At 36.7% G+C, this 26,536-nt stretch overlaps 2 protein-coding genes across 22 annotated transcripts in view; one reads left to right on the top strand and one right to left on the bottom strand.

Annotated features, from left to right (window-relative positions):
* Positions 1-11,295, bottom strand: part of LOC129765027 (uncharacterized) — a 254,261-nt gene extending 242,966 nt beyond the window's left edge. For all 3 annotated transcript variants that reach the window (XR_008741331.1, XM_055764833.1, XM_055764834.1), the window contains exon 1: positions 10,364-11,295. Coding sequence is in view for 2 of the 3 variants with exons in the window: in XM_055764833.1 (XP_055620808.1) it covers positions 10,364-11,011 (648 nt within the window). In the remaining variant the exon portion in view is untranslated. The remainder of the gene's footprint in view (positions 1-10,363) is intronic.
* LOC129765026 (glucose transporter type 1) overlaps positions 1-26,536 on the top strand; it is a 647,147-nt gene that overhangs the window by 247,958 nt on the left and 372,653 nt on the right. For 3 of the 19 annotated variants that reach the window (XR_008741327.1, XM_055764821.1, XM_055764819.1), the window contains exon 1: positions 24,145-24,672. The exons of 1 other annotated variant lie outside the window; for it this stretch is intronic. The gene's annotated coding sequence lies outside the window, so the exon portion shown is untranslated. Of the gene's footprint in view, positions 1-24,143; positions 24,673-24,967; positions 25,120-26,536 lie in introns of those variants that run through there. 15 more of the 19 variants (XM_055764828.1, XM_055764824.1, XM_055764827.1 and 12 more) reach the window with 9 other exon arrangements.

Here is a 26,536-nt window from a genome sequence, read left to right as displayed (position 1 = left end):
ACGGGAATTATAGGGTGAAATATAATAGGAGTACCGGTAAGTTTCTTCGTTTTTTTTCTTTTCAAAAATTAATGCTTTATTTTGAAAAAATGGTTACAAATTTAATGTTCAAAGTATTGCCCATCGCTAGTCACAACTTTTTTCCATCTTTCTGGCAATTCACGGATCCCTTTGCGGTAATTCGTCAAAATTGGAGAGGAGCTGGTCAACCAGGCCATGTTGCATCGATCGAAAAAGGTACTAATCGGACGGAGCATTGTCTGGAGAATACGGCGGGTGGGATAGGACCTCCCATTTCAGCGTTTCCAAGTATGTTTTGACCGGTTTCGCGACATGCGGCCGAGCATTGTCGTGCTACAAAATAACTTTATCGTGTCTTTGCTCGTATTGTGGCCGTTTTTCCTTCAGTACATGGCTCAAACGCATCAATTGTCGTCAGTAAAGGTAACGGTAAACGACACGTTAAGAGGATCGGTCGTGTTTTAGTTGTATGGAAAAAAAGAAAATCCAGTTGCCCACTAGGCAACGCTACACCAGCGGGGTCGCTAGTGATTGAAATTTAGTACCCTACCCAGCAAAATCGGAAAATTTTCGGAAAAATCTGAACACCAGATCTCGACGTTTCATGCAATTTGAAGACATTTGGCACCAAAAATTTTTTTTTTGAAAACCCATATGTCATATACAAGGCGCCTCTATATATACCAGGTGAAAAAATTATATGAAATGCACTTTCAGCCATATTGGAGTTGCTGTCTGTATTGTTTACAAACAGCATCAGAATGCTGCCGACGGCTCTCAAACTGGTACGACGCTTATTCGAACGATACCTACTATGTTCGGCTTTCGCGAATTTATGTGAAAAAGAAGGGATGATTTTGTACAATTTCATTCTCATCCAGTTCATCCACTACTCTCGCATGTGAAAATGCAAAAATGGCGTATCCTAGCAATAACAAAACAAACAACCCCCGCTCCACAAACCGTAATCCCCTTCTTGTTGGAGTGATGATGTTGCTTCACCTGTTATACATTTATACAAGCGTCTTGGTCATATATTCCCACCTTGGGATTTTTCGGTTTCAAAAAACTCAAAGGGCCTGGCCGGGTAAGGGAGTAAAAAATGCCCCCAAACTATATCACTTGCTGTATGGTAAATATTGTATAGGATATTAAATAAGAAATTTTGACGGTTTTTTGAACCCCTATGTGGCTTAACATGGAATCTATAGTGATAAACGTACTTTTTCGTTTATTTTACGCCATAATCAAAAGCTTCGATATAAAAATTTGAAAAAATACTGAATGTGCATCAAGGTGTACCAAGAAAAATTATCAATAAAAAAATTTCATCGAAAATTTAAGTACTAAAAAAAAATATTGAAATTTTGAAATTTATTTTTTGGGATTTAGAGATTCAGTACTACTCTAACTCATATTTAAATGTATTCCTACGGCTTTTCGAAATATGTGTGATTTTTTTCAATGTTGCGCGTGGTTACACAAAATATTGTTTTTATATTTCCAAAGGGTCTAGCTGGGTAAGGGAGTAAAAAGTGCCCCCAAACTAAATCACCAGTTGTATGGATCATAGTGTATTATATAAAACATTTTGGCAGTAGTACAGGTCGGACTCAATTATATATAGTCGACATTTTTTTCAACAATTATTTTCAAAGCCTATACATAATCGAATCTCAAGAAAACAATTTTTTCATTAATGTATGGATGTAGATAGATAAATAGATTTTTTGTGATTCGATTATGTATTGGATTCGAAAATTAACGTTGAGAGTGAAATTGCGATTATATATAATCGAGTCCGACCTGTACCATATACTTGAGTCCCTATATGGTACAACATAGGATCTATGGTGAAAAATTCACCTTTTAGTTGTTTTTGTTTACTTGTGGCGTAATTTTTTCCTGATATTTCAAGAGCATTGCTAGACATAAAAATAATTTTCTCCTTCGTCTGTATTATTATTTCTATTTTCTTGAAATCGATTATTTTATTGTATTCGTGGTTTTCAATTGTAAGATTAAAATAGAAAAAAAATAATAATAATTTGGATTAAAAAATCCAAATTATTATTTTTTTTCCTGTGTTTCTGTGTTCTTCTCATTAATCCGAATGATCTGTTCACAAGGACATTTTTTTTTTCTCACAGAGCTCTATCGTGCTGCTGACTCCTATGAATTTGGTAAACCATCTAAATCAAATGTAAAGATAATCTCATAAATGTTAAGATACGAGAAAAAAATCTTTGTACAGCGCAATGCTCTAAATATACCGAGAAAATTTAGACATATAAAAAACAAATAAATTTAAATAAATTTTAATAAATTAAATTAAATTTAAATAAATATTAGAGCAGTACTGGGCATCTAAATTCAAAATAAATTTAAAATGCCCGAAGGCCAATACGAACGAATTTAAATAAAAATTAGAGCAAAAGTGGGTCTCAAAGTATTTTTTTTTTCAAAATTTCGAAATGCCTGAAAATATATATAATTTGTTTTAAAATGTTATGTAAAAATATATATAATGTTTTTGTACTAAATTAATAAAAATTAATTTAGTTTTTTTTAGCATTTAATTTTTTGATGAAAAAATTGTTTGAAAAAAAAGACGGGTGGGTAATGTCGGGGACATAACCGGAGTGACGTAGGACTACACAAACGGGACAGCTTTTGCTAAATATATATTTCAAATATATTGTTTTATTTTCTTCTCCTACCTGAGTACCTACCTATCTACCTGAAAAATGGATTAGTTTACTGTACTGTACTCTTTATGAACATGTTGAGGGTTCTGAAAAGAACATTTGGTGTTGTGTTTTTGCGTTTTTTTTTACAAACTTGATTCTTGATTTTTTTCTGAAGGCTTTGTACTTATTAAATGTTCAACGCCGGGCACCATGTATGGGTTTGTGAAAACTGAATGATCAATTTAAAAGACCTCAGCCACCAATAAGCTCAAGAACAAGCATAAACAAATCGGTTTATATTATATGTCATATTATGTTACTTTAGAATGCATTGTGAAATGTATTGTGTAAAACTTTTAATAACTCTTCTTTGAAAGGTTTAATGGCCCTGAAAAGCACCGTGTTTTACGGTGGCTGGTTTTGCCACCAAAGCAGTCTGTATAAACAAACTTTTTCCTTCTTCTACCTGCTGTCGTTTTGCTATTGCGTTTGCCACTCGCTGAAACTAGTTGTTGCCACCAAACCGAATGTGCTCTGTTCTGTTAGCGGGTTTTCTTATTGTCGTGACCAGCTTTGCAAGCCAACTCGAGCACTCCGGCGGCCGAAATTCTATAACCGTTATTAGGTATACTGGTGCTCCGGCACCAATCCATTGATGCGATGTGATGTGAAACGATGCCATACAACCACACTGATTTACGGTTTGAAAGAGAATGATATATTTTTCAACGGGTTCGCGCGTTTTCTACTTTGGCGGTACACGCTCACAGGATAGAGACAAATCAGCAGACTCAGCCAAAGGGGCGAGTCCAACCAGACGAACGAATGAGCGTTAAAAGGCAGCGATGGCAAAAAAATACATTCATTACGATTTGTTCGCTCGTTAGATTCACATGCAGTTGTTTCTAACAAACACGAAGGCACCGAAGACTAGTGGAATAATGTAAAAGCCACCAAAAAGTTCGGCACGGCGCAGAAGAATATCTCGGAAACCGACAAGAAGGAGGAGAAGGAATTATATGCTATATACATCATAAGGTGCTGGATCAGGATCATTCCGACACCGGTTTCTCATCGAAGGCGATGAGCGTCTTGAGCTTCGTCAATACATCTTTGAGCGTATCGTAGCGGAAGCCCCGCGTCTGACCCACTACAATAAGCGGTCAACCATTACGGCGTGGAAAATTCAGATCGCAATCAATCTGTTGCTGCCCGGTGAACTTGCATGCGGTTTCCGAAGGTACCAAAGCGGTGAAGAAGTATACCAGCTCCAAATAAAGAGCGTTTTCCGACTGCTGATTCGGAAGCAAACACTAAAAAGGGTCCTTTTCAGGACCACAAAATCATCTTTAATCTAAAGAGTTTATTCTTTTGTTATCACTCGATATACCCATCTTGTTCAGCTAAACCTTCCTGCTTAGCGATTGCGTTTGCCACTCGCCACAGGATTCACAGTTGGAAAATTTCTTCCCATCCAGCTTGGGACATGTTGGGTCATAACTTGGACCCCGAACTCTATGTTTACAAAAATTACAGGTCCGTCCAATTAGCTAAATGTCGAACTAAATGTAAATTACTGTACTTTCAATCTGTAAGCAATTTAAGAATTTGTGAAAATTGAATAATCGAGAAAGTCCCCAACCATCAATAAGCTCAGCACAACTGCCAAATTCTCATACTCATCATATCCTGGTAAACAAATTATGAAAAAATCAATTTGTGTTTTATTATTATTTTGGATAATATTTAAGAATGCATTGAACTGTATTTCGTAAACTCTTTTTTGAAAGATTTAATGGCCCTGAACAGCGCCGTGTTTTATGGAATGGTTCCAATTTAGAAAACTTTGTACTCGTGGTTTTGAAAAAAACCATTTCGAACGCCCTCGATGTCGCCTTGTTCAGGATTTGCCACCAAAGCCGTTTGTATAAAGAACAAACTCTTTTCTTCTGCTACCTGCTGCCGTTTTGCGATTGCGTTTGCCACTCGCCACTCGCTGCAACTGCCTGTTGTTGTCTTGATGTCCACCGAATCGAATGTGGTCTGTTCTGAATGCGGCTTTTCTTATCGTCGCGAGCAGCTTTGCCAGCCAACTCAATCACTTCGGCGGCCGAAACTATATAACGCCGGCTAGGTGGACTGGTGCACTGGTACTAACGCGCTCGGCCTAGCTACCCTTGAGGAGCAATTGGCGAATACACCTACGGGGAATTGCGAACCAACACGGTTCGAGGGGGATTTTGCCTTTCCCTTCACTTTTCCTCCTTTGCCATGTCCAGACATGGCTGCTTGGGTTGGTTTGTTGAAGTGTTGTGATGCGAACCGATGTGATGTACGGTTTGAATGAGAATGATCGTTACGAAAGGAAGGAAGGTATTGTATTATAGAGACTTTAAACTTTTGCAGTTCATTCGTCTCTAGCCTTGAGAAAGGCCCTTTGAAAACTCTACTCTACTCTACTCCAGCGCTACCACCTCCACCCTCTTGCCTTGAGAAAGGCACTCGATCCCTCGCCGTCCAGCTCGTCCAGCAACGATGTTGTCCAGTCGGTGTCCACACAAAGAATGATCGTTACGGCAGCGGAGCGGGGATTTTTAAGCTGACTGGCTGGCTCGAGAATTACGCATGTGTGAGACTGCGACCAATGTTTCGTTTATTTTTTTTCTTTTTCCTTTCCAATCGTGCTTCATTCTATTTCGTTGCTGCTCTGGTTGCCCGTTTTGGTCGGTACGATTTGAGGAGCACAAAATGGACCAATCAAAAATGGGCACATAGTGCATTTGGACAATGCTTGATATTTAACAAATATTTAATTATTTATCTCAAGAAAAATGAAATGTTATTCGTTATGATAGATGCGTAGATAAATTTCCTATCAATTGATGCAAAAACCTTTGCGATCTATTGAGAAATCCTCGAGTTATAAGCGTTCCAAATCTTGCATTTTTTCCTACTTGTTCAGTGCCTAGATTTCCATTTCACCCCCTATATCTTCCGGTTAGACGTAGTCCTACGTCAATATGAATCGATACACCTTAGTAAGATGTACTTTCAGTATTTTTTTCCATATTTTTGTCTCAATGCTATTGAGAATGGCGTGGAAAAAACGAAAAGGTACATTTTTCACCATAGATACTATGTTGTACCATATAAGAACTGAAATATATGGTACTACTGTGAAAATTCCATATGAATTAGAGTAGTACTGAATTTCTAAAACCCAAAAAAAAATTCAAAATTTCAATATTTTTTTCAGTACTTCAATTATTGATGATTTTTTTTTTTTTTGAGAATTTGTCTTAATACACCTTAGTGCACATTCAGTATTTTTTTCAAATGTTTATCTCGAAGTTTTTGAGGATGGCGTAAAATAAACGAACAAGTACGTTTTTCACTATAGATCCTATGTTAAGCCACGTAGGGGTTAAAAAGACCGTCGAAATTTCTTATTAAATATCCTATACAATATTTGCCATACAGCTAGTGATTTGGTTTGGGGCACTTTTTTCAATTTCAGCTCTGACTCCAATAAATAAGTTCGAAATTTTACTAAATATGTTGATGAGACGTCTGGATTTCGAGTTACGATTTTAAGAAAAACAAGTCTATGATTTTAAATAAGGGCTTATTTAAAATCATAGACTTGTCAATCAGTCTTAGTTCAAATTGGTCCCAAACTTTAAAAAATCTACTCGTTTATATGAAAATTCCGATTTATTGACAACGGGGTCCTCCTCCATGAATTGGGGGATAGTAGCTCCAAGCGAGAAGTGGGGACTGATTTGCGGTTACTCTAATGTAAACAGTGAACTAACCTTACACTCTAAGTGTAAGTTGTGAGAAACAGCACCAAAATCGAACAATTCCTTATCTATTATAAGGGAAAATCGAGATGTGCTGCGAAGCAGACCAAATCCTATTTATTTTCTACCTAATTTTGATGTGAAACTACAGAAAATTACATTTCCAGTTTTTTTTTGTATAACCGACAAATATAATAGTATAATAGTATTTGAGGAAATCGAAAATGTCTTTTTTTCAATCACAGTGATGAGCGGGGGAGTTTTGCAACGTTCTAGACGGAAAATGTGCAGTTTGTGCCCTGCGTTGTTTGAAGGGTGCAAGGAGTGAGCTCTTTACTCTCGTGTAAAATGGAAAACAATGAAATTTTCTACACAAATCATGGAAATGAACATGAAAATAAATGAAGTATTGGACGAAGCCATTTTTCATACTTCATATGTGGTGGTGATCACTCCATCGTTTTCGTTGTGCTATCGATCGCGTGTTTGATTTAGTGTTGTAGTGTTTTCTCTTGTCGCGCGGCGGTTTGGTAGTTTCGTGTGGTAGATTCGGTCATACCAATATACAAGGGTTTGTGTGTGTACCTTCCAGAACGAGTTCAAAGTTAATGCGTCATAGTGAATGTATCACAACCGGAGGAAACATTGGCGTGGCTGAGAGAGCAGACAGTAGATTCAGCTAAGTTTTTTTTCTCACTTATTTATCCACGCACTTTTCAATTACTTTTTTTTCGAACACTACAATTCATCACATGTAAAATGCTAAAAATTGGTTTCTTTCAGCCCAATCGGATAACACACTTTCTGATTGCTCTTATGTTCATTACATTATTTTCCGCCCCACGAAAAAGCTTCGCGATAACATTGACACTTACTCAAATCCAAATGTCAATTTACTGCTTTATTCATTTATTCATACGTCTCTCTTAATTTGAAAGCTGAATTCCATATATGTCGACATAGAACTTTTAAATGTTAAATTTTCAAGTGTTCATCACGGGTTTTGTTTCTGGCGAATGAACTTCTAACAGGAATCCTGGAAATGATTCCAATTTCGTTAGGAATCATTAACTGGCTGCTTTCCTGGAGAGATGATAGAATGTGAGTGTGAGAGGTGATTATTTTTCGAGAGTAAATGATATCAAGCGAACAAAAATAAGAGAGGTGCGATACAATCTCCAAAATCGTAAATCTAAAAATTCAAATTATAACTCTTAAGTAATTATCGAAATCGTTAGGGAGAAACTGGAAAATACAAAAAATCTAATTTTTATTTCTTCAATTTCGGGTAGCTTATGACATCAAAAAAGTTTAACGACTCTAACACATAATATAATCTGATTCATTCATTACAGTAGTAGTAGTTTTCTAATTCTTTATTTTTTATTATTTCCCGCCATTGCGATTAGTCATTGTATGCGTCCATGTTAACATACTTCAGCTACATATTATATTTACGAATTTTATACTCCATTTCAGTGGCAGATAGTTGCGGATGACACATTTGGTTCTAATTTAATGTTCCATATAGCAGATTGTATGTTTATAATTTCATGTTTAATGTGTGTGTACAAAATTATTTCTGTGTTCAGTTTGTTGATTCTAAGAATCGATAACGAAATATATCGCCGGGTCGAATGATTTCGAAGTGTTTTTCACGGTTACCTTCTCAGGTTTCTCGAAAATAATTCTTCGCCGTCGCGATTGGATCTCGATAAAAAGTAATCTTGATTAATTATAGAGTATATAGCCGGCCCAATTGATTTAACAGGTTTTCCTTCCCAGGATACCTATCTCTGTTGTGACACGTGATCGATAGTTCGCGTTTACATAATCACATCATTTACTTCAGTAAATCCTGATTATTACCTCTCTTCACTAACAAATATTCCTTCCATGACGAACGCTAGGGAACCACGCTATAGTGGCGACTCTTCTGGCTTTCGAGCGGCGTCGTTATCGACTATTTGAAGCTCGAATCACCGAAACTTGCACAATGAGACTGGTTTGCTACTCCCAAGTGCCATTCAGTGTGTAGGACAGAAATTTCAATGTCGACCCCCAATAGCCAACATGGAACTCATCGTGTCAAGGGAGAGTGGGTGAGTTACAGAGGAACCTCGATTATCCGCGAGCGCGACAGCGAGTGCCTTACTAAATCCTAAACTAAATCTACTAAAAAATCCTACTAAATCAAAACTTTAAAATTTAAAAATTTTAAAAATTACAAATTGAAGATTTTAGAATCACATCACTTACCGCAGTGAATCCTGATTTATTCTGAACCACTCCCACTAACAACTATCCCTTCCATGATAAACGCTAGGGAACCACGCTATAGAGGCGACCCTTCTGGCCTTCGGGCGGCGAATATCATACTAACATTCCTTCCCTTCCCCTGGTGACTGTAAGGACGTGGCCGGCGTCGTTATTGACCATTCAAAGTTCGAATCACCGAAAATTGCACAACGAGAATGATTTGCTAGTCCCAAGCGTCATTCTGTGTGTTCTTTGTGCAATTTGGTTGGTTCAGGTCAATCACGGAGAGCAACTACGAATTGTACAGTCTACCCAAGCTGAAGCTCAACCGACACATATAATAGTATTTGAACTCAAATGGATAAGGAAATTTGTTCAAAATCGAAGTTTTCAAAAATAATATTTCGATGTCAAATGTCTTCAAATTGCATGAAACGACGAGATATACTGTCATCTGGTTTTTTTTTTGCCAAAAATCGACTCTCTGGGACGTTTTTTCCGAGTACAAAGTAAAACGTTGGGATTACGGTGCCAATGAATATGACCATCTCGATTTATCATACGGCGCTTCCTGCGAAATGTTGATTTGCACGGTAAAATACCCTATGCAAAATATTAACTCAATCAGACTTCATTTTCTAGTGTCGCAGACGTTGGTAGGGCCTGGCCGGGTAAGTTATTGGAGTCAGAGCTGAAATTGAAAACGAACGCTTCAATATTGTTGGGTTTAATAAATTTTAACACTGAAGGAAAGAACAATATTCGAACAATTTTGTACATACTTAAGTGTTTGCAATTTAGATCAAACCTTCAAATTTCAGATACGTATTTTTATCATTATTATTTAATACAATGGAATGGAGGCGATCTGGCGTAGTGGTAACATCCATGCCTCTCACGCTAAAGGTCACGAGTTCAATTCTCACTCCCGACATTCTTCCAAAAATGGAAGTAAAAGTGACGAACCAGCCAAATGAGTTGAAAATCACTATAATACAGATAAAAAAAAAAAAAAAATAATAATACAATGGAAATAAAACAAACACAAACAAAATGGTATCAACAATACTAACGAAACTTTTTTTTTTTATCATTTTCTTGCAGGTAATTAATCTTGCTTCGCCAACAAACTTGAATGGAGAAAAGAGAAAAAAAATAATCAAGATCGATTGGATGGTTTCCTTCATCCTGGGTATGTCACACTGATCCTTAATCATCTCCTTATCAATCCCGGAACCGAGGCTGGGCCGAAATAAATTGGATTATTTCCTACCTCAAGACTGGACTCATGAATAAATGGGATATGTTCTATTTTTCTGACAGACATCCCAGATCTAACCCTGATAGATGTTGCCGTACCGAATTGAAATTGACCCATTTATCAAACAGTCCAAAACAGAAGCTCCCAGCCCCGAAAGCTGACATCACTTCCGTCAACGCATTCTAATATACGTCACCCCGTGTGAAAAGTCACCATCAAAGCAATAACAGCAATCAAAAGGATATATAAACGACTTTCGTGCGAGAAAAAGAAACGGAGAGAACAACAAACCCCTTCCGCCTATCCCTCCTTCCAGGACCAGGACTTACCATTGCTTTTAGCAGCGAAGGCGACGCGGATAGTATTCTATCCCAGGTTTCGGTTTTCCCAATCCGTTCTAGTGCTGGTTGCCCCGTTTGTCCGCCGCTTCCCGCATCCCGATCCAACCGACCGTAATCTCTATCACTCCCGGCCGGTTTTATGTTGTCATTCTGATTGACATTATCACTTGCTTTCTCCGCGCTGCTGCTGCTGTTGGGCGGAACAGGGCACTCACTCGGAGGCGGTGGTAATTTCGCATTCAGCGAACCATTCCCACCGGACGCCCTCTGCTGGCGACAACTGGGCCTTGGAAGTTTGGTGGTGGCGCTGTTTGCTTGTTTCTCTCGTCCCGTGATTGGGGCACATGCTGCCGCACTTGCTACTAGTAGTTTCTTACCTTTGCCAGCAGCACCCGGAACGACCGCGACCATAGCGGCTCCGGAATTATTGATTGACTGTTTTCTTCGGTTTGTACACGGAGCCTGTGGGGATGGTTTGCTGGATGATGGATTTCGACTGCTGCTGCTGGTGGTGGTGCTGGTTGGGACTGCCGGCGGTCTGTGTCCTACGCAGGACGGAGCCCGTTTTTGGGGCGGTCTCTGCCCCGGAATATTCAGCAAATATTCTTCACATTTCCTCACAGCGCTGCGGTTCATTATGGGTGCGAGAACCCTTTTCACGCCGCAGGAATAATTCAATTGTTTATCACGACGAATGGCGATTCGGGGGGGAAAAGTATCCTATTTTCGTATCGCGGATTTATTTCGTATTTCATTAGATTAGAACCGACGACGATGATTGAAGTGGAACTGGCGTTTGTGGGTAGCTTGCTATGATTGAATTATGCCGGGTTTGGTGTCAATACCGGTCGAACGGGCCTCCCGAGACGATTCATGCTTTGATGATCGGAGGCACTAAAAACAAAGGAATTGATCTTGATTGTTTGTTGTGCTTCGTTTTGATGACACTTATAGTCAAAAATGATGACTATTGTGCTGCTTTGATGTTTCTATTGCTTCTCGCCTCTTCAATCTATTCTCGCCAGAGGGCTTGTGAAATGGCCTTTTTAGATTGAACATTTCCCAGCAAACATTAAATCGCATAACAAGCGTATATACAACATCATATGCCCTAAAATTTGGTTGGCATATAATGCGCCTAACTGGCATATGCATGCAAAAGTGGAGGCCATATACATACATGGCAAATGCTTACCGAATTTGTTTGGATGAATATGCAACTTTGACCGGCTATAATAGCGACTTTTGCAATACTCATATACGATTTATTACAGACATAGAAAAAAAACAAATGGCGCAAAATATTTTCGTGAAATGTTTATTATAGCCTCACGAATCGCCATTTTTATATATGAGTATTTATGTTTGTTGAAATAATAATTGTTTGATTGACTTGTGTTGGGCGTGGAATATGAATGTTTAAAATGGCACAGATTAATGTTTGGTGAAAACTGCTCCGATGTGGGTTCGAACTCCGGTCGTCTGGATTATCATCCACCAGCTATCTCGCGCGGCTATCTGAAATTTAATTCAACAGCGGTTGAAACTTTCGAGTGCATCAGAATTTCATTGACATTTGAATATGATGTAATATGTCATTTATTAGGATCTAATATGATTTACTGTTTCATGATTTTCTTCAGCATGCAACACGATTTACTACAGTACTGAATCGATTTAAATTATACGCTTATACGACACACAAACTGCATCAGCGTAATATACGCATATGATGCGGATTAAATATATTTTAAGACAATGTACATCATAAAATTGATGTTTGTTATACCGAATTGCGACTTAATTTGATAATGGTATATAAAATCGAGTTTTTGCATTTTATGCGATTTCAAATATACACGACACATACTTTGATTGATATTATATGCGATTATGATTTATTCGGATTTCTTGTAAGACTTGGCACGTGCAAAATTATACGATTTAATGTTTGCTGGGTTGTTTCCGATTTAGCCTTCTCGTACCATTTGTGAGATACCCACGGTCTAGGTATCTGGATAAAAACAATGAATTTTTATATGAAAAATAGTAGATTATTGAATGCAAATAAAATATTTGATTCGAAGTTGTTTTTAACATTTTTCCCATCATTTAACCCTCCTGTACTCGCGTGCAAAATCATAACACGTATACTCGCGCACGGTGTCACAGACCGAAAATTGAACTTCTCTGTAATGTTGCCATTGTGTATTTTTCAGACTTTATTGGCATTTATTTGAAGAAGAGGGTATGATTGAATGAAAAAACTCAAAAAAAATATGTTTTTTCATCTTTATTATCTTTACTATTAAGTCATCTAATTCAGCCTCCTCAAAACAGAGCAATTTTTGATACTCCAACACAAATAACGAAATTCGAATTTTTAACTGTTATAAATTAAAAGTAAGCAACTGAATATAATTCATGGAAGTATAAAGAGCTATAAAACAACATAAAAATGTATTAATCGATTGTGGTTTCATTGGAGTAAGAATCAGAACATAGCATAACTGCATGCTCGAAACAAACATATTTTTTTAAATTTCATGCAGTTGTTGCGTATTATTCGGGTCTTTTATCAAAGAGAAGAATGTACGACCTTCTAGATAATTACCAGATGATAAAGGTTCTGGAATATAATATTCTAACTAAGTAAACTAAGAATTAATGATTTTTTAAGATGGGGCATGAAAAGATTATATAAAAGGATTTCTAGGAACTTCCTTTTCTTTTTCTTGTTTTCTCGTCGATATTGTCCATTATAAAAAAAATATCCCCGAAAATGTAACTGATAAAAATTAGCATAAGCCACCGATTAGTTTATAGTTTACTGTTTACAATTATATCACAATTGAAATTCTTTCACAAGTTCGTATATGTATGACCATTATATTTAGCGAATAACTATACGAAAGTCAAACACTTATATTTTGCGTTTGAATGTATGAATCTAACGACGAATAGTTAATATATGGATCCGGATATGGATCAGTTCAATCCAGTTACAAAAGAGGCTAAAATCAAATAATAATAGTCAGGTAATAATATTATGCATTGTATGCAATAAAAATTCCACGCCACTAACATTGATTTATACATTTCATTCAACAAGAATATGAAATATGATAGAAAGGCACTTGTCCAAAAAAGTTACTCCTATACTCTCGTCGGTGTGTCAGACTGAAAGTGTTAAAAAAGTGACACACACCCCTTTGTACCAATACATGCGATACGCTAAACGATGACGAACGACGAATAACGAAGCTAGAGAGAATCGCAAAGTCGTAGTGTTGATGTTTTCTTAGAAATGAACGAATTATTGATTTCTCGGTCTGACAGACCAATGCGCGAGTATAGGAGTGTTAAAAACTACTCTTCTTTAGAAACAATATAATCATCACGTAATATTGTTTCATTAGTTTTCTTGCAAAAGGCTTAAATCTTTGCTACACTCGATTTTTATAGGTAACAACTAGCTGACCCGGCAAACTTCGTCCCGCCCAAAATTTGTTTTTTGTTATTAATACCTTCAAATATTCACGTTTTCTTACTATGAGCAAGTTCATGGGTCCAATCGCAGAACTGTTCATTGATTGATCTTCTAATCGACCCCGTTGAATTTACCTTTTACTATAACATTCCTAGTACTTCTACCAAAACTCATCATTATAATATCAAATTATTTTCAAACCCAATTCTCGTTCAAGATTTTTCAACCACTTGCAAATAACATGTGTCTCCGTTACATGGGATAAATGTTTTATAGAGAAAATATAATATAATAGAGACAGCCCTAAAACGGACAATTCCTTCCTCGAGTTCTGCTCTTATCAACACATTCGGCGATACTTTTTTTTATTGGTATAGATAGAAAAAGATATAAATATAGTGCGTTTCATCACATTAAAATCCATTTCCAGTTTCGAACAAAGATCAATTTCACTAACGCAAACATCAAATGGACTAACAGCACTTGTCACTATGTAATTGTAGAGCATATGGGAATTTATTTTCCGAATTTTCCCTTCAGAGTTTTCCGAAAATTTTCAATTGTCATGTTTGGTTGGAATACTTTTGGTTGAAATATGTGTAATATTTTTGTGGGACCCTCTCTCCATTCCAGAGGAGGGAGGGGTGTCATACCATCATAGGAAATTTACTCATACCCAAAAACCCCCACATCCCAAATTATGCTTGATTAGTTCTCGAAGTTTGAAGTTTGTTATTCGTTTGTATGGCAGCCCCTCCTTAGAGAGTCTAACCATCGTAGAAACATTTATTGCACCCTGAAACCTCCATATGCCTAATTTCGTTTCATTTGCTTGATTAATTATCGAGTAATGCAGAAATTTGTGTTTAATTTGTATGTAAACCCCTACATACCAATTTCCACGTTGATCGGTTCAGTAGTTTCCGAGTCCATAAGAATCAGACAGACAGACAGAAATCCATTTATATATATATATATATATATATATATATATATATATATATATATATATATATATATATATATATATATATATATATATATATATAGAGAGAGAGAGAGAGAGAGAGAGAGAGAGAGAGAGAAGATTGGCGTACCTATGACACCAAAAACCTTTGCAATCTGTCATTTCAGTTTTGTTGTTGTGTTAGTACGCAAAACATTTGTTAGTGCTGGGAATTTGTTGATGTCAGGTGAAAAATGTCGAAAAAAAGATATTTGAGTAAATTAAAACAAAGAGTTGTTCGTGAACTGAAGAAAACTGGTATGAGCAACCCGAAAATAGGAAGGAGAGTGAACAAATCCGAAACATCGATTCGAACTGTGCTGAAGAAAGGTGAAAAAATGGGGGGTTGAGAAGGACACTAAAGGGAGCACCAAAACAAGCAATCGTAAAAGGAATCGAATTCTGGAGCTGGACTGGTTACTTCAAGACACTAAAAAGGTCAAGAAATAAAACCTTACTCCAGCACATATTCAGACTCGATTGAATTTCGCCAAAAAGCATGTAGAATCGTAGAATCTTACATAAATAAAATAAGCGAAAAAATAAAAGGGTTAGAAAGATCGAATATTGGCCAAAACAAACATACAACATAGATAAAACTTTATGTTTTTGTTAGCAACATCCTCAGTTGATGGCGTTCCGTACAAATTCGAATGTGGTGCAACTGGAGGACATCACCGAGACGAACTGAAGGAGATTACCTAGATGACGATTACATTCCACTGAATGACAACCTCTTAGTCCTATATGCCATTGTTTGTTTCGCAAGCGTACTTTGTAGTTTGCAGGTTTTGGAAAATGTTGGATTTTTCGAGAAATGGATAGTCGGACAGATGTAATAAAGCATTTCTACACCACCATCATCAATAAAAAAAAAACAATAGTAGTTTTCGGTTGAAAGAAAAACTCTGCTGCTAATAAGTTGAAATTACATAAAATTAGGAAGGTGACATCTCACCATAGGTGGATGAATTCAGGACTTCCATCCTGCTGGGGTTGTTTGTCTCAGAATGTAAAATTAATGTATTTATGAATGTCGTATATTTATCAATTGAAATGATTTGCTTTTTGCAATTTGTTCATATTTCCCATGAAAGGACAGGTTTTGGCTATTTTTCGATTTTTCGAACAGTCATTTCCCGGAAAATGGAAATTAAAGATTAGAAAGTAAATTCGACCAAAAGCAACAAATTGATATTCATCACATTCGAAACGATATTCGTTTTGGCATTGATTTTCAGATCAAAATTCAAAAATAAAAAAATTAGTCAGGCTGAACCATTTAGAGAACAAAAACGCCAGAGTTTGATGAAACGAACATTGCAAGAAATCGCACAGGATTTTGTTTGGCGAGAAGGTAACAACGGCATAAATAAAAACCAATCGCACACAGCTGCCTCAGGTTAAAAGTAAACAACAGCTGATATTCATTTGGCTAAAACGAAATTCAATTCTGGCATCTTGAATAATCAAGATTAAAATGACATTGGGTGGAAAAATAAACTTCAAAACATATTGAGCTTGAGCTTGGGTAGACTGTACAATTCGTAGTTGCTCTCCGTGATTGACCTGAACCAACCAAATTGCGCAAAGAACACACAGAATGACGCTTGGGACTAGCAAATCATTCTCGTTGTACAATTTTCGGTGATTCGAGCTTTAAATGGTCAATAACGACGCCGGCCACGTCCTTACAGTCACCAGGGGAAGGGAAGGAATGTTAGTATGATATTCGCCGCCCGAAGGCCAGAAAGGCCGCCTCTATAGCGTGGTTCCCTAGCGTTTATCATGGAAGGGATAGTTGTTAGTGGGAATGGTTAAGAAAAATCAGGAGTGGTAAGTGATAAGTGATTCTAAAAACCTGAACTCTCAACTAGTCGACGAAATGAGATTTGAAGAAAAATGTATATTTGTTGCGAAACTAATCTTATTTCCCTTTTAGGTCGTTCCACCCTTTAATTAATCTGCATGACATAGGGGGGCTGCTCAATGTGCCGCCATCATGCCAGGAATTGGCTGTAACTCACGCCGTTACGCATACCTCAACACCACAACACGAGCATGCACCCCCCTCTCTTTCTCTCATGCACACACACTCACCTTATTTCCGATGCGGGTAGCTCTCCCGTTGGTTGTCGCGGCCTCTCTCGGAGCGTGCGCGTCCCGCTCTTCCGTTGGCCGCCTCCAGCTGGCGCACTCTATCTTCGATATGCTGCTTTTTCTCACAGCTCTTCTCCTCTACTTCTTATTCCTTTTCGACCGGAAACGACCACCACGTGTGCCGCTTCTTATGGCGCTTAGCGAAATCTAACACTGTTTCTCAAAATTTTCCTTTCTTTTTCGAATCGGCAAAACTTGCCCACTAATGTGCGATTCACATAGCAAGTTACGGAGAAGAACGTCTACGTTCCGTCAACGTCTCCACCAATTCACACATGCAGTCAATGCTTCCACCAGCACCGTCACGTCAAATGCCAAACGAAGGATTTATTTAATTTTATTCATGGTGTCGCCACCTACAACAATTTTAAATTGCAATGCCCTCTTTCAAATCAGCATGCCTAGAATCAGTTCTAAATTTTGAAAAATTCAATGAGAATCATTGAATTCAATTATTTAAATGCTTAAACCCCGTAGTCCGACCCTTATGCAACAATAATAATAAATAGAATAATTCTTTCAACTAGTCGCGAATGATTTCCACTCCGAAATTTGGAGCTAAGAGATATGTTGGCATAAAAGGTACAGTAAGTTACTTATAAAGCGATATGCTGAGGCACCACTCAGTGTCGCATTGGAGTCGGTTTTGGCCGGTAATTGGACATTTGCGACTGGTGGCGACTTTCAATGTGGGGCCATAATTTGGGCCCCGAACTCAACGTTTACAAAAATGTCCAACTAGAGGTAAAAATGTCTAATTAAACGTGTTGCATCACAGATCTGTTCAATTACCTTAATGTCGATGTAGATGTAAATTACTGTACAACCAAATCAAAACAAAAGCCGAGACACAAAGCCCAGACAAAAACCAAACGAGCCGTCCGTCTCCGTCAATTATTCTTTTCTACAAACCCTGCCGGTCGTTTTCGTTGAACGTATGCTGACGGGTCGTTACGTTGCTGGTGTATGTGAATGTTTTCATGAGAATTGCATTGTAGAATCATTGACGTATCGTGACGTGACGGGACGTGAACGTGACGTGTATGTTGTATGTGAATCGCACTTAAATCAGGCCACAACTAATACGCGTCACGACACTGGTTTCCACGGAATTCTCTTCGCGGTAAACCCTTCAAATTCATAGACTGACATCCTCCTGCACTTCTGCAAACTCACTCATTTTTGGCGTCACCCTCACGTTTTTACTTTAATCTTCTTCACAAGAACGGCCTTCCTTCGGTCATGTGACACCGGTAATTCCTCATGAAAAGGAAGTCACACCTCACTGCACCACCGAAACCGGCACTACGATCGCGGCTTTCACCACCATAAATCGCCTCACTTCAAAAAAATCTCCGTCAACCGCGGCAATCTTGCCGACAAGCAAAAACGCAATTCCTCAAAATCAGCAAGGATTGCATTCCAGTCGAATTTCCACCATCATCCGTAATCCGCAGATTTAAATAACTTTGCAGCAAGATCAGCAGCAACCTAAGTATTTAATCCTCGATCCTTCTGCTACCACGATTGCCACCAACCAACCTCATTCTTCCACTCGGATCGGGTTTTTTTTACCAGAACTTTTACCAACAGCCTTCAATGGTTTTTTCTTAAGCCAGCTCCCGTGACCTCTTTTCCACCATTCCCGACAATGGTTCAGCCAGAAGTCGTCAATAAACTTCAAAACATATTGAAGAATAAAAGTTCATTTGCTCATATTCACTGGTTGTCTGGATCTGTCATTTTGATTTTCGTTTGGAATATAGGTTTTCGATGCAACCTAGCCCGAAAATCTAACCATTTGATCTTAGCGAAGATGATTTTTTTCAACACTGCTCGAGGGTAAACACAAAACGAGCAGAATAAGCGACGTTTGTTGGATCGGGCACAGAAAGATTCTGAGAATTTCCCTCAGAGGAGATGTGATACTTATACGCTAGCGAAAGTTTACTTACTATGCAAGGGTGGAGTTTAATTCGCAAATGTTCTCTTTTCGCTATCTCCCTTCATTGTTTCTATTCTAACGATTGCATAAGTTGCCCGTTATTGGCAGCTCTGTTCGGGAAAGTACACAAATGGACAGAACAAATGTATGGGGAAATTTTCAACAATTTAAACCATATACAGATTATGGGATTGTAATGTATAGCATATAAAACAAATCTTAGAAAATTTCCGATTCGATTGGTATGCAAATCGTTAAAATCCATTCGCAGCAAAAACAGCTATTAACGTTAACTTAATTTCATAAGAACGTGACCTGTTTTCTGATTTGGCACCCATAATGTAAGACGTAGTCCTACGTCAAAATATTCTTCAATTTTTTGGGTTTCTTTAGCACCAATAACCAAAATTACATCAATGGTTTTCGTCAAAAAATATTTTTTACAGCTTGAACGTTAATGGGTTAATGTGTATCACACATTCAATATATTGAAATTTCATCTGGCGTTTTACGACACTAGATCAGGAATTTAGTTATCAAAAATATTCTGTGCTTACGAAACACCAGCGTAAACTCTATTTTACTCGGCGGAAATCAATCCAGTTGTTCGCTACGGGTGGTTTCCGATCGTGGCTCCTTGCACGCGATGGTACGGTGAAGAAATCCCGGCGGTGGGTCAGCGACACAGGTTAAATCAAATCCTGGATGATGCTGGGAGTTTCCCTTAGGTGGGGGCAGTAAAACTACTGCAACGGTAACCAGTGGACTGTAGAAAACTTTACTATATACTCTTCAGTCTTAAAAAAGACCCTTTGTGGCGAGAACGGCCTGGCAAACTACACAAATGAAACACGCGTGTGGCAATTCTATTGTTTGTTTTTCGATGTTCACTTTACAAAGTTTGGATGTGGAATGAATTCTTCTCGATCACGCTCTGATATTTATACCAAGTTTGGAGGGAGATTTATCTCGTCGATGACTGAAGTTGATGCCTGTGTTGGAGAGATGGATTGGCTGTTGGCTGTTGCTTCTTCATACATTGCGTGGTACGCAACACCAGTTTCTATGAAAATTTAAAGAAATGTTCAAACTTTCTCATAAATTGAATAAAGCATCGAAAACGTTTCTATCTGTTTAAAATATTGTTATATACAAGTTGTTAGGTAGCTGATCCACAATATTTCAGGAGGTGATAGAGGTTCTCATTTGATGAGAAAAACATTCCTCGCTTATGGTCAAATCTCAACTAAGAAACAATTATTGAACATTCCTTGAGACCAATTTTTTTTGCCTTAAACTGATTCCAATTCGAAAAGTACGCTGTTTAGCACGATTCAATTTATTTCATTTGAAAGATGGGGAAATTTTGCTGTGTTCTGTTGTGAAATATTATTTTAATGATATTAAATATTAAATATAGTGATAACAAAAATGATAACAGTATGGTTTCAAGGAAGAAATTGTAAAGTGGTTGGAGAGCTTCAGTTGGATTGATAGCAACAAAAAGTTTATCATGCATTTTTGGAAAATTGCATGATAAACTGGACACACCATTTTAAGTTTTTTCTTTACTTCTGAATGGTATTTGGTTCCATTAATTTAAATGTTTTACAACTACAATCTATGCCAAATTTTTTGAGCATTCAAATGAGCAGCATAATCATTATAAGTAGAGTACTTTCTATATTAGAGTCTGTTCAAGGAATAAAATTGAGCTCAAGAAAAGTTCAAGAACTCTGTCCTAGTTGAGAATTGACCATATGCGTAGCAGATTATTTTCAACAGCGTCAGGATAGCTTCTATAATTTCCTGAAATATTCCGAATCAGCTACCTAATTCCATGTATATTTTTATTAGAATACTGGCTCATTTCTTTTAAGTATGACGAATAGCGGTACATGGACAATTTCATACAAAGGTAAATATTGAACAATCTCAAATGAAATCGACAAATGACAAAACATTAGTTTTTTCAACATTATAAAAGAACCTATTTAATACGAAAACAAAATTGGAAATATTTTTTTAAATATCTCGAGAATGGCTGCATTTAAAAGGAGATTAATAATGAGCTTTTTTGTTCTAAATCACATAAGAATTCATAATTTGTGACTAAAAATGTTTGTTAACATACAAAAATTCGAAGTTTCGAAAATTCATACAAATTCGATGTTCCACAAAGTTCTTCAAAAAAAATGTTATCATCTTGGACTTATTTTTTAAATTTTGTACATGATGCAAACTTAGTTCCGCCCAAAATTTGTTTTTATCTTATCAATACCTTCAAACATTCACGTTTTCTTACTATAAGCAAGTTAATGGGTTCAATCGCAGAACTGTTCATTGATTGCTCTTCTAATCGACCCCGTTGAATTTACCTTTTACTATAAAATTCTTAGTATTTCTAACAAAACTCATCATTATAATATCAGATTATTTTCAGACACAATTCTCGTTCAAGATTTTTCAACCACTTGCAAATAACATGTTTCTCCGTTACATGGAATAAATGTTTTATACAGAAAATATGATAGAATAAAGACAGCCCTAAATTGGACAATTTTTTCCTCTCAGAAAAATGGGAGGAGTGTTGAACCACTTTAGAGATGTTTCTTGCCCCCTAAAACCTCCACATGCCAAATTTGGTTCAGTTTGCTCGATTAGTTCTTGAGTTATGCAGAAATGTATGCTTCATTTGTATGCCAGTCCCCTCCCCCTCAGAGAGAGGGGAGGAGTGTGTATCCACCATGGAAACGTTTTGTGTCCCCTGTTCACATGTCAAATTTGGTTTCATTTGCTTGAGTAATTCTCGAGTAATGCAGAAATTTGTGTTTCATTTATATCGCAGCCCCCCATTAGAGAGGGGGAGGAGTGTGTGACCACCGTAAAAACGTTTATTGCACCCTAAAACCTCCACATGCCAAATTTGGTTTCATTTGCTTGATTAATTCTCGAGTAATGCAGAAATTTGTGTTTCATTTGTATGGCAGCCCCCCCCCCCCCCTGAAATTTTCATGTTGATTTTGATTTCATGTAACAGTAGTTTCCGAGTCCATAAGAATCAGACAGACAGAAATTCATTTTTATATATAGATGAAAAAATTGAAAAATACATATTTTAGATATTGCAAATTAAAGTATTTTTTGTAAATAGAAAAAAGAATACTAACAATTTTCTTAGTGTATATTTTTTTTACGTTTAAACATCAATACTCTATAACTCTTTCTAAGACACTATTTCGGTACGACTCATAGTTTTTGAGATATAAATTATCAAAGATTTATCTTACTAGAATCGATACGCCCTTTTCAAAAGTTACTTGAGTCCGAAAATTCTCAATTGCTGTGGAAAACTCATATTTCATCCAACCCAAACGGAATACAAACTTTTATTCGAATACATTATTCTAAAATCCGCATTTTTAGAACGATTTCACTATTGATTGCTAGAAATTGACGAAATTAAAATATTTTGAAAAATTGATTTTACACGCAATTCTGTATGAAAAACTATACGGATATTATTATCCTATGACTCGCGAAATATAACAATATATATATATAGAAAATAATATTTGATGAAAAACCATTTACGCACATCATGAAATTCAGCAGATCATTATGGAATCGTTCAATTTTTATAGTTTAGGGCTATGTGCGTCTATGCAGACCCCGTAACTAAAAAATTTCGACCATTTCAAATAGTTTGGCCATTTATACGTGTTTACGTGAGATATTTTTAGAATACAGATTTCACTGAAGATGTTCCATGATTTGAAGTAAAATATATATAATTATTTGACTGGACAGCACTCTCAGGCGGCTCAAATCGTTTATTGATAAATACAGAGAGTTTTGAAATACTTGAATATGTAAAAGATTTAATTTAATTTTAAGTCTACAGGTGATTGTATTTAAAGAAAACGTTTTTCTTCCTGTTCACGTGGATTCACTCTAAACCCCCTTCCTCCTCTTCGTGGGCAAGCGTGGACATTTTCTTATAAATTCATTTTTCTGGAAAGCATATGCTTTTAAAATTCCCATATATCGGACGACGGGCACATTTACATGGAAAGAGTTGTTCGAACAGCAACATTTTCATTTTTTTTTCTTCGAAAATATAGTTTTCATGTTTGATTCGTAACATTCTTATGTATAAATTATCGCAATTTACATGCTCTGCTAACTTTTGTCTATTTAGAAACATATCAAGAACATGTGAATCGTGAGGATTTACACACAAAAATGTTACGAGCAAAACATAATTTTTTCAGGAGTCTTCAAACAAAAATGACTTATATTCCAAAAACTATAAAAGATAGAAAGTTAATGTCTTTGATAAAAGGTTATATTTGAACAAGATCTAAAACTTTGTCGAATACACTATATCGCTATCTTGACTTTAAACAAAATTAGGGTTAGTTGTATTTTTTTCAAAGAAAACATGAAAAAGTTGTTATTCGAAAAACTTTTCCCCTGCCCATCTTCCGATGTATGAACGACTTGTTGTAAATTGTGAGGGCTATTCATATATATATATATATATATATATATATATATATATATATATATATATATATATATATATATATATATATATATATATTTGGGAATTTAAAAAAAATACGTTTTTGAGAAAAATGAATTTTTATTTTTAAAATAAACTTTTTGTCAGCGAAATTTTGTTTCAAAAATTTTTTTTTGATATTTTTTTGTGAAAATTTAAACAATTTCCTACATTTCATCCATTGAAAAGAATTTTGTAGGTATCATAGTTATTAAATTATAAATTCTTGCAAAAAAATTAAGAAGAAAAATTTGTCTTTTTCCAAAAAGTAGTCTAATTCTTTTTCGAATATTTGAAGTATGCAAAGTTGCTTAAATGACCCATTTCTTTACACCCACAACGTTTCACTGCTATCTGAGATGGTGCTGCCAACTCCTAAGACGAGTTGGCATGAAATTCGTCTATAACTTTATCTAAATAGAATGTTCCGAAAGCTTGTTTTCGACTCTCAAAAGAAAGGAGAAGAGATCTGCATGGTGGAGTACGATTACGAGTTTGAGTCACTGTAGTATAGTTCCGCCGGTTGCATTCTTGATTAGGTCATTCCGACCCGGCATTTGCAAGTCGAATCCAACTGGAATGTCACGACAATTAAATCCTCTGCTATAATCTCGCTCGCATTCGCGCCGCTGACGATCGCGCAATTTTTAGTCATAGCGGTTTTGTTTTGGTGGCGCATTATCTGGCCGGCTATTTCTCGCGCCCTCCCAGATAGCGTCTGAGAGGCTGACACCCGAGACGACGACTGTTGCTGCTGCTGCCTTCAGCGAAGTTAGTTTGTGCCAAGCTCAGATCAACGTCGGTTCAATCTTTGGTATTGCTTGCTTTCACTGCAAATCGCGACGTGTTTTTTTTGTTGCTTTCATTGATTTCATGCCGAGTTGAGTAGCTAGTGATCACGTGTAATGCTTCCGGTGACAAGTGAGATCTGTGTACAAACAAAAGGTTTGTCTGTGGATTAGCTGTTAAGTTGTGTCAAAGTTGTGTTCTACCGTGAACAAAATATCAGGGCTCAGGGCTTGTTTTGGATCGATTCCTCCATTTATTCCGCTGATCAGTGTGTGCGTTTGTTTTGTTTTGCCAACGATCGAGAGACACGTTTACAGAGTGAAAAGCGAAAACCGGTCAGGTAGGTGTATGTGTGCGAGTGTGTATGTTTTATAGCTGGAAATAAGCGTTAACAGATAGCCTCAGGTGCGATTCACGGTAAATTGTCGATCATTGAGAAACGTGAGAAATGCCGTTGCGGTGATCGTTGTGTTATTGGGCTTCCGATGGTGGAACCACTTTCGTGCGGATTGTGAGTAACTCACTTCGGTATTGAGGTTTAAGCGGTTAGCACAAACGCATATGAGTAATCGTATTTTCCCAAGAAGTTAATAAAGCGCAATTACTTTACATGTTTTCAAATCTATGATGTGCAGCATAGGCGAAATTAATATGTCACCGTTTGAATTCATATCGCTATCAGCATTATCACACAGCCCGCGTATTGTTCGCTGATAAAGACCAATTAAGATTAATTGCAGTGACAAACGACAAGTATTATAACGCTGTTCAGAGCGAGAAACGTGAGGTGAGATTATACACATCAAACTTATCTACTGAGAGGTGCTTCATTCATTCATGCTTCAAACATCATGCTTTATTGATGAAAACAATTCTTACCTTGTGCATCATATCATAGCGGACGATGTTACATGGCAGCGGCAGCAGATAAAATTGACTGAATTATCAATTATTATCACGTGCGCAATACCTTTGTAACCAAGGCTCCTTTTCAGTCTATATTCAGCAGATTTATCTGATGTTTCACAGCTGCAAACTTTCGCGAACAGTCATCTCCAGATGATATTTCTAATTAGTTCAGTTCCAGACTAATTGAATTCCGTTTCTTCTATTTTATACGGATGATACTTCTTTTCAGACATACCATGTTTTTTTATTCAAAATCGTTATATTTCGAAATAACTAAACAAATCTTCAAATTCAACTGCATCTTTTTTGTATTAACATTATTTAGTACTACTGAGAAAGCTGTTCACACCCCGGCGAAATGAAATGCATCAAACATCAAACTTGCTTATCAATAGGCTGACCAAATAGTTCAGCAATAAAAACGGGACACGTAAGCACAAAAAAATAATAAAATAGTCATATTTTTTGAAGAATTTGCCCTTTGATTCCATTTACTTGATTACTTGTTGACAATATACTCTTTTAAATCTTCGTTTTTCAAAGAGGACTTTGTTTATTATGGGTGTTAACAATTCGACGCTCTCTCCGCAAAGGATTTTTTGAAACAGGCGTTAAGACTCCTGTGGTCTACAATAGTATTGGCCAGTTTTGTTTTCTCTTTACATCCCTATAGTTTTAATGATGATATTATCAACGATCTGCAAAAAACCGTGTCACTACGAAGATATGGCACATCATTTAGTCTACACACAACATGGTCTAAAATATTGTTGCTTACTGTACGTGTTACATTATGTAACTTACATAAGTGTTCGAGCACACAAATCCCTGTAGGAGACTCGTGTACCATAACACAATGTTATTATTTGCCAGATTCACAGAAACATTTATATCACCAACAACTAATACTGGCTAGACTTTGAAACACTCAGTTTATTTTCTAGAATGTCATGAAAACAGCCAAACTTCCAGTGGAAACCTCTCGACACGAATAAAAAGCGGTATATTCAACAATATTATAAATCGAACAGTATTCGGCTTTGAGTCATATCTCATCAATAACAATTACTTCTATGGACTCATTACACTGGCCAAGAAGCAGCTCAATATTGTCAAATTTGGATTAGTCATTTATTTCTCGTAGATTCCATTGGAGTATTCTCAGGTGTCCCCGTTAAAAGTTAGTAATCCAATGTTAATGTTATTTATATCGTCATGATAGTAATTCAAAGCTTTAACATTAGTCATTCAAATATAAAACGTCAAATAAGATTGAAGATGCTACATTTCGTCAA

This window comes from Toxorhynchites rutilus, chromosome 2 (genome assembly GCF_029784135.1).
Source record: "Toxorhynchites rutilus septentrionalis strain SRP chromosome 2, ASM2978413v1, whole genome shotgun sequence".
NCBI classification, from domain to species: Eukaryota; Metazoa; Arthropoda; class Insecta; order Diptera; family Culicidae; genus Toxorhynchites; species Toxorhynchites rutilus.
Note: the sequence above shows the minus strand (reverse complement) of the source record. Positions and strands in the feature narration are given on the sequence as shown.